This window comes from Leptopilina heterotoma, unplaced genomic scaffold, assembly GCF_015476425.1.
Source record: "Leptopilina heterotoma isolate Lh14 unplaced genomic scaffold, ASM1547642v1 Lhet_87, whole genome shotgun sequence".
Taxonomy (NCBI): Eukaryota; Metazoa; Arthropoda; class Insecta; order Hymenoptera; family Figitidae; genus Leptopilina; species Leptopilina heterotoma.
This window is the reverse complement of record NW_025111190.1, coordinates 79,563-88,928: the sequence shown is the minus strand read 5'-3', so window position 1 is coordinate 88,928 and position 9,366 is coordinate 79,563. Positions and strand designations below refer to the sequence as shown.

Here is a 9,366-nt window from a genome sequence, read left to right as displayed (position 1 = left end):
AAATGACAATGAAAATTAGATAAGAAATGAGGCAACGAAATTTACACACATAATTATTATTACATTCCGTCAATAACAAAAGTTAAGTATCACAGTTGTTTAGAAAAACAAAATTTTCTCTAAAATTAAATTTGCAAAAAAACAAGAATTAAACCGTTTAGCAATTTAAAAATTTAAAACTTTCCCGCTCCGTCGAGATATCGAATTTTGAAAAATATCGACAGTGGTCTCGAAATATCGAATCGAATTTCTGAGTAGGGGGAGCTGCGCAAACTGAACGTCGCTGATTGGTCACTCTTCATACCGCTAATCATTGTTAGATTTAAATTTACTGGTAATTATATTTTAAATAATTTCGTAAAACTAAATATTTTGCTTTAAATCGAACAAATAATTAACATTTTGTTCCATTAATTTAATAAAAAAAATTTTTGTTAATAGAAAACAATTTTTCATTTTCTTTAATTTCTCTATTAGTGTAATATCTTTTTATTTATTTCGAAGAAAAGTATTGTTAAATTAGATTATTGTTATAATTAATACAGAAACAATGCAATTTATTAAAATATTCAAATTATAACTTTTTGTGTTTTCAAATTTTGGCGGGAAGTTCGACCAATAGCGTTGCTTCAGTTGGCAACGCCGCAGTGAAGGTCCGCCATTTTGTCGTTCCGAGCCGGCAGTATATCGAAGGCATCGATAGAGGAAAGTTACGATTTGGCGGGTGAAACAGAACATTTAATTATCGTGGAGTTCTTGACTTTTTGATTAAATTCGCGTATTTTAACTTATATTCACACGTGTCATGAGAAAAAAAAGTGCCGAGATGCGTTTATGTGTAAACGGCAAAGTGAACATAGGCGGATTCTTGTCGATTCGAATGCTCTTTTTCGGCTTTATTGTTGTAAATGTTTCAACAATACTTGTTTGTTTTCCTCTAGATTCGTGATTCGTGAACCGTTTTTTCGTGAATAATTGTGTAAAAATCGTGATTATATAAAATCGATGAATTGAATCAGTGCTGGTTTGATTCAACCAAAGTGATTAACTTTGGCGGTTTTTCTTATTAGAACCGTGTCCGCCATTTTGTTTAAATTTGACAAATTTTCGTCGGTATTTTTAATGTGTTTTTTCTTTTTTTCGAGTGTTTTTTTAATGCGAATCAGACTAATTAGATTATCTAAAGTATGTTATTAAACAGATCTTTATTTAATTAACCGATGGGTTAGTTTACGCATCTGTTATATTTTCCAAATTCGGTTGCCTAGAAATTCGATCAAAACGGATTTCGGAGAAATTTTGCGCAAAAGCAGGGGTGGGGGATTCCACCTGATTTCTGGTAAATACAAAGTACATTTTTCTTTTATTTACGTTTCTTTTACTTTTGTTATAGATTATTACTTTTTGTGAAAATAGATTTTCCAAAATTGTGAAACTATAAATAGTTTCCACTTGCGTGGTGGTTTATATTTATTATTGAATGGAGAGTTATTTTTCTATTAAAATAATGTCAACGATTCTGTTAAATTATCAAAAAGGTCATGAAATTAATTATTAATTAGCTCTTTCTGGATAAATGTTTTTCATATTTTTATTACGGTACAAACAATAGAAAAATAAATATTTTATTACATTTTGAATAAATTAAGTATCGCTTCGTAGAAATGTTTCGTGAATTGTTTTGTGAATACGTTTTGCTTTTTGCGGTCCAATTCCAGGACAAAGTCCCAAAGCTTTATCGGATGTTTTAACTATCTCAGATATTGATCCAAAATTCGTTAAAAGAGTCATGGCATCTGTTTTGTTTACAGATCGTATTGACGTCAGGGCATTTATTAACTAGAACGTAAAAATAAAATTAAAACTATAATTAAAAATAAAACATTAGAATTTTTTCAGTGTTAAATATGAATTAGAATTTCTCACTCTTTGCTGTACACCGGTTTCATTCTTTTCCATAATCATGTCCGGAGGTTTTTTCTCGTATATTTTGTACGTTTCTATGATTCTTCCAGCATCTTCCGCATTCCAGGCTAGCATTAAAGTTAAATCGGCAAGAATGCAAATCCTCGTCAAATGTTTTAGAGAATGATGAGGTTCTGCAACATCCACCTATAATTTTGTGTAGTATAAATAGATTTGATTAAAAAAATATTCGAAATTCAATAATTATTTTCAATATCTAGTATTTTCATAACATTTCGTAAAGGAATTCAATTATTATTTTTAAAAAATGGATAAAATTCAATTATTTTTATAAGCAATAAAATTTCCACAAGAATTCAATTAATTTGGAATAGCATTTTCAAAAAAATTTCGAAAAAATCAATTATTTAACAAAACTTTTATACATTTCTCCACAGTAATTCAATTACTTTCCCTAATAATAACATTTTTCATGGAAATTAAATTTTTGGAAAAAATTTTTGATAAAATTATAAACAAGAATTCAATTATTTTCATAAATAATAAAACTCATAGAAGAAAGTCAATTATTTTTAATACTATTTTAAATTAATTAATGAAAAAATTCAATTATTTCCACAAATAAAGTTTACCACAAGATTTCAATTATTAAAAATAAAATTTTCATAATATTTATTATATTTCGAAAAATTAATTATTTAAAACAATGTTTATAAAATTCTTATGGAGAATTCAATTATTTTCAAAAGTAATAAAACTTTTCACAGAAATTCAAATCTTTTTAAACATTTTAACAAAATTTTCTGCAATAATTCGATTATTTTCATAAACAATAAAATTCTTCTCAGGAATTTAATTTTTTTGGGTTAAATAATTCAATTATTTTTATAGATAATAATATTTATCACAAGAATTCAATTATTATTAAAAGTAATAAATTTATTCTTGGAAATTCAATTATTTTAAAAAAATTCAAATAAATTTTTCGCAAGAATTTAATTATTGGCACACATTTTAATTAAATTCTTTGTAAAATTTAATTATTTTGAAAAACTTTTCGCAATATAATGATTTTCAATATCTACTATTTTCATAAAATTTTCAAACAGAATTTAAATATTTAAAACAATTTTTGTAAAAATCTTCGTAAGAATTCAATTCTTTTCATGAATAATAAAAGTTTCTCAGGAATTTAATTATTTAAATCAGAATTTGCATAAAAATTTGAAAATCAATTTTTTTGAAGAATAAAAAATCTTTAAAGGTATAAATTTTAAAATGAAAATGAATGAATATTAGGTTCTAATTTTTTTAAATTCAATATTTGCAGTATTTTCAATTACATATTTCCAAAAATTCAAATACATACACAAAAAATAATAACATTTTAGAATTATGTTTAACATTTTGGGGAAAACAATCATGTTCATAATTTTTAATTAAAATTCATTAAAAAATTAATTAGTTTTTTTAAATTATACAAAAATTCTTTTAAGAAATTGAATTATCTTTGAACAATGTAAATAAAAATTTTTAAAAATTTACTTTTTGGACTTATTAGAATTTTTGAGAAATCATGATCCTGTTTATATGTAATTAAAATTCTTAAAAAATTTGATCTTTTTTATTTATATTTTTCAAAAATTTAATTATTTTTAAAAGATTTTACAAAATTTTAATTGCTTGGAAATTTTTTAAATATTGAAAAACTATTTATCTTTCAAAAATTATTTTTAAATTTAATTGAATTCCAGAAGAACTTTTGGAAAATTATTTCTAATTAATTGATTCAGAGATGAAGTTTAGTTGAAAATTGTAGAAATAATATAATTGTAATTTTTAGAAATTATTAAAATTCATAAATTTTACTCAATTTTACTCAAAAGTAATTTTAATGTCAGTAAATTGTCAGGGAAATGTAAGAAAAATTGATAAACTAAAACTTGTGACCACCCTGAAAATATTCTTTAATTTATCTTTAAATTAAAAATTTTTTTTTAAATTGATGAAAATTAAGTAATAGTTATATGATAGTTATTAATAATAGTTACCTGAACTAAGAGAACTCTTAAATTATAGGCTTTGCCTAATTGTTTAAGGCGATCGTGAATGTAATCAGGATTTAATTGATGATATCTTATCGATAGAAACAATATACAAGTGGATCGTCCAATTGCATAATCAGGTACAATTTCCGAATATTCCCAGGGAGTGTTTGTTATGAATTTCATTAATGGATTTCCTCTCTAAAATAGAAAAGAAATTTTTTTCCTAGTGTTCTTTTTATCTTACAATGAGAAAAAATCAAAATTTAATACCTGTTTTGGATTAATAAGTAAATTGTCCAAGCTACTTGAACCTTTATTTTTAGGAACTCCGGTTGTTATTTCATTTTGTGTACTTTGTGAACTTTGTGGTAGATCAGTGCTGAAAAATTCCGATTGCTTCAATTTGCTAAAAGCGGCTGAAAATGAAGGAAATATTTGTTTTCTCTTTTGCCCTAATTTATGTTTAAAAAGTTAATTTTGAAAACTCACATTTAAAAGAACAAGTAAATTCGGATTTTTCACCCAATATTTCCTCGGCTATATCGTTTTGTGGAATTTTAGGTTCTTTAGTATTTGGAATATCAGCAGTTAAGTCTATTTTAACAATCTCGGATGTTTTATCATTTTTCACAGAACTTTTTTTAGATATTTTTGGAGGTGAACTCTCCTCGAAATCTGTTAAATCAATTTCTATATTGTCCTCCATATTTTATAATTATTTTCTGAACATTTTATTTATTTACAGTTTACTTCTCTTTACGACAATATTTTTGTATTTACGTCATACATAACCTATAATCTTGTTTACGTTTGAGTTTCACGCTTTTGACACTAGAGGTATATTAAATAAAATTAATCTTTTCGAAAAATCCTAATCTCTCTAGTCTTCTTGTCTCTGATTAAGTATTTGCTTGAAATTATCAAGCTTTTAAAATTTTTTTAAATTTAGAAATATTTTGAAATGGTATTTAAAATTAAAATAATTATAATGCGAATTAACATTTAATGGAAATTGCAGTGAAAAGAATATCTATAAATAAAATTGTCTTTTTGTAACAAAAATACGTATATTTTGTTCGAATTATACAATAAATTCTTTTAATTAATATTAATTTCGATAAAATTCATTTAACAATATTTTTTCACGTAACCAGCGTCAGTTTCTGTTTAATTCTAAATTGTTGAGTCGATTAAAATTGTCTAAATAATTTGCTTACGGAAAAGAGTATGGAAGTTGTTTCTCTCACTTGAAAATTTTCCACTCCCATAGTAATTGTCATTTACAATGAGTAACAGGTACTTACGAAAAAATATATTTTACAATTTTTTTTTTAATTCACTAACGCAACACTTCCCAGCAGAAACTTTCATCTTATAGGTAACATTTGTCGAGGCAAACGTAACATTATGCGAAGCATAACAATTACATAACTCCCAATACAACAAAAAACTAGAATTTCTCATTAATTTACAAACTAGAATAAAATATTTAAAAATTCTGCTATACTGGGAATGTTTGGAAGTTAATTGATAATTTTCTAACTTAATTCATAATTGTAAATTTAATTTGTCAATGCTGTTTATAGCATTTCGTCGAGAAAAATTTTTTCTCTCTTCGATTTTTTCTTCTAAAATTGAGTTAATTGGTTCCTAATTGTTTGAGTTCTTATTTTATTATTGGAAACTTGTTATCATTTCCCGTTCGTTGAGGATGCTAATAACGCATCTTGCTCTCTTTGATATCTGTAAAAGAATAATCGTATTTATCTATTTATTTTTTAATAATATATTTATTATGTATTTATTATTAAAATTATGGTAGAAATTTGTATTTTTTTTTTGGTAATAATAATTTTTAGCTTTAAATGTTGCATATTCTTTTAAAAAATTGTTTATTATTCGACTATACTTACTTTACTGCTCTAAATACTTGATATAGTGCAGTGCACGCGACGAAAAAGTTAACACTACATAAACTCCAATTTTTTGGTGTAATTGCTAAGGAATATCGTGTCCAAATTATTCCCGTTGCACATAATGCCCCTGTTTGGCCGAGAGATATTTGACTCGCTGGTCTATTTAGATCTCCTAGACCAGCCATCACAAGCCCCTGTAAAAAAACAACGAATTTTAGTTTTTTTTTCGAAATTAAAAAAGGAAATTACTTTCAAGTAATTTTTTTGTGTAAATCGAAACTAATTTTCTAAATTTTGCGACTCGTTAGCTTTACCGAATCTAATTTTTACGCTTTTTCTCATTTATTTAATGCCAGTACTAAGAATTTATAATTTAACTATTAAAAAATATTATTAATTAATTTTCAATTAGTTGATTTAATTAAATTGATAAATTTATTCATGATTAATTAAATTACTCTTTGAGAAAGATTTTTCAAATTAAATGATTTAAAAAAGACAATTTTTTGCTGTTTTTAAAGTTCTAAGCGTTCAAATTTAATTTAATTCAAACGTTAAAAAAAACTTTTTTTTCAAATGCAAATTTTCTTAAAATAATTTTGAATTACTTATAAAAAAAATGAATTACAAAGATTCTAAATGTTTAATTTGAGTTTCTAATTTTTATTACAATCAGCAATTTGGAAAAAATATTTTTAATGATAATAAGTAATAAATTGTAAAATTCAAAAATATGAAACTATTTTATTACTATTTTATTAGTTAAAAATTATTTATTAAAATAATTTTCAGTCGCACTTATCAAACAAATTAATTTTAATGTTTCTAAATGTTTAATTTGAGTTTCTAATTTTTATTACAATCAGCAATTTGGAAAACAATTTTTTAATGATAATTTAAAAAGAAATTATTTCCTTTTTCTTTAAATTTCAGTTTAAATAGAAATTACAAAAACAAAATTATCATTATTTTTCACGAACACTTATAATTGTAATTTTCATCATTCATGATTTTTATTGATCTTTAAGTTCTGACATTTACATCTTCTCTGCGATTACTTTGTTTATAAAGTATTGGTTTTCTTTTTTTAACTCATTGATCTAGAAACTATATTATTAAACTAGGCAATGTTTTTCAGTTTAATTTAAATAAAACGAATATTAATTATTTAATTTGATTATTGTTATAATTAATTATTATTCTGGAGCAAAATTTAAAAACAATTTTTGTCTTGAATTTTTTTTTCATTGATCAAACATGACAAATGATTAGAAAAAAAATTTTTAAACGATCCAATATTAAATTGATCACTCAGTATATATATTTTCTTCCTTATTGCATGTTGCTAATAAAAGAATGTTATTTTAAATTTACATAATGTTCGTATATCATTTGCTGTAGTTTTATATTTTATTTAAAGTAGGAGCTTAAAAATTACAGTACAATTTATTCAAAGTACATTTTTAAATTATAAATGAAAACAATGTATTTATTCGAAAAAAATTATATCAAAGACAAAATTGACATAATATTAAAAATTTCAAAAGAAAAAAAAAGAAATTGTGATTCAAAGAAAGAAATTTTAGAAAAAAATCTAAATAACAGAAAATTTTTTTAAAATAATGAAACAATGAAATTTTTTGAATTTTTTGTACTAATTTTGATAATTTTTATATCTTGGAAATTTTGCATTATTTATTGTTTTTTTCAGAGATATATTTATTTTTATTATTCTCACATGTCTTTAGTTTGTAAAAAGTTTGTAGATAATTTACATAATTTATGAAAAGTTTGAAAAATCTACAAAAAGAAAGTATTTGAATTTTTTAAATAATAATTTACATTATTTTACAATTTTTTTTTAATTTAAAAACTTTTTGTTTATTATATTTTTTATTTAAAAAAATATTTATTTAATAAAAATTTCAATGGAGTCTATAAAGAAAAAATTTGAGTTTTTTTCTAAAATTTATTTTCTTTGAATCAGAATTTCTTTTTCTTTTAGAATTTTTCATATTATGTAAATTTTGTGATTGATATAATTTTTGCGAATAAACACATTCGAAAATACTTGGCAAGATTTACATTTTTGCAAGAAATACAATTAAGAAATCAAGGTGTAAGTTGAGTGAAAATAGAGATGTCATAACTAACCCATTTAAAAGCCGGTGCCCAGAAGAAAATCGTTTGTGGACCTGAAAATAAAAAAAATTGTTACATATTCGAATTTTTTTTTTATCTCGAACAATTATTAGATTTTATTATTCTCATTTTTTGCTGCTTTAAGAATTTTATTTCAAGATTATATTCTATAATTTTGAATTTTACTATCGCAATGTAACGTATTCAACTAATTAACAATGCAAATTAATCAGCTTTCAATAGTCCGAATACCAAACAATATTTAAATCTCGATTCTCTTTCTTGGAGACTAAAAAAAGTTTGACAAAAATTTCCTTTTTTAATTTAATGAAAAAAACTTTGTTTTTTTGTAATAATAATTATAAAATAATAAAAATAATAATAATAACTTTGTAATAATAATTATCTTATTTTGTTATAATATATTATTTTAGTTAATATTTTTTATAGTTTAATTGTTACAGAAAAGTTATCGAAAATTATCAAACATTTCCCATTCAGAAATCTAAATATATTTAAAAAAAATAGTCAACTTTTTTTAAGACGAGTCTGTTATTATTGTTATTTTTTTTTTATAACAAAAGACATGGATGATGGTGTGTGACCTTAACACACGTGTTACTCTCATGTGACCTTGACCCGCTTGGCTTTCGCTGATTATCAAGGTCTCGAAACGGAAACAAGAAATTGTCTTCCTTTTTTTCTCGTACGTAGAGAATAAGAAAAGAAAAATTTTAGCAGACGACAAATTAAAGCACATGTCACGCCATTTTCCACCACTCACCAGCTGGATGATTCCACAAAGGCTGAAGTGATCCTGGCACAAATTTTCCTAAGGCTTTCATTGAATTTTTATAAACGAGAGACATGATTTTTTTTCTGTTTGTTAAATTTCTATTTGTCAGATAAAATTAGGAAAGAAAAAAAAATTCTCTAATTTCTATGCTGTTTAAAATTAATTAAAAAGCAATGAAAATTCTACAAAATTCGACCCGCGCACTGCAACTAAAAAATTGTGACTGCGCTGGCGTACTTCAACTTGTTTCCTCTTTCCTCAAGCTAGTTGTTCCCCTCTTGCCATGATTTCCGTAGATCTTGCATGACAGGTCCGTAATCTTGAGGTAGTTTTTCTTCTATTATTCATTTCGTTTGATTTTTAGTTTGATTCATTTCAATTTGATTTATAGTTAAATATTTTCGTGAATTTTTATTGAAATCTTTTATGACAGAATATTTAGAGATTCAAAAGGCGATTTTATTTCTTTTCAACGTTTTCCATTTCTTAAAATTCGTTTGATTTTCCTTTTTGACCTTAGTTATTTCAAAGTTTTTTT

General features: G+C 23.8%; 2 protein-coding genes across 3 annotated transcripts; both read right to left on the bottom strand.

Moving 5' to 3' along the window:
- Positions 1 to 1,565: 1,565 nt before the first annotated feature.
- On the bottom strand, positions 1,566 to 4,780 carry LOC122511531 (DNA excision repair protein ERCC-1). 2 transcript variants are annotated; one of them, XM_043626839.1, is made up of 5 exons: positions 4,464 to 4,779; positions 4,245 to 4,390; positions 3,978 to 4,172; positions 1,927 to 2,112; positions 1,566 to 1,839 (listed from the first exon to the last, which is right to left on the bottom strand). In XM_043626839.1, exons 1-5 carry the CDS (start codon positions 4,678 to 4,680, stop codon positions 1,645 to 1,647), a joined length of 939 nt encoding a protein of 312 aa, XP_043482774.1. In that variant the 5' UTR covers positions 4,681 to 4,779; the 3' UTR covers positions 1,566 to 1,644. The 2 variants fall into 2 exon arrangements, with proteins under 2 accessions (XP_043482774.1, XP_043482775.1); XM_043626840.1 differs by having other exon boundaries at positions 1,724 to 1,864; positions 4,464 to 4,780.
- A 236-nt stretch (positions 4,781 to 5,016) lies between these two features.
- LOC122511532 (mitochondrial pyruvate carrier 2-like) lies at positions 5,017 to 9,048 on the bottom strand. Its single transcript, XM_043626841.1, has 4 exons — positions 8,817 to 9,048; positions 8,045 to 8,085; positions 5,888 to 6,084; positions 5,017 to 5,717 (listed from the first exon to the last, which is right to left on the bottom strand). Exons 1-4 carry the CDS (start codon positions 8,899 to 8,901, stop codon positions 5,666 to 5,668), a joined length of 375 nt encoding a protein of 124 aa, XP_043482776.1. The 5' UTR covers positions 8,902 to 9,048; the 3' UTR covers positions 5,017 to 5,665.
- Positions 9,049 to 9,366: the final 318 nt, after the last annotated feature.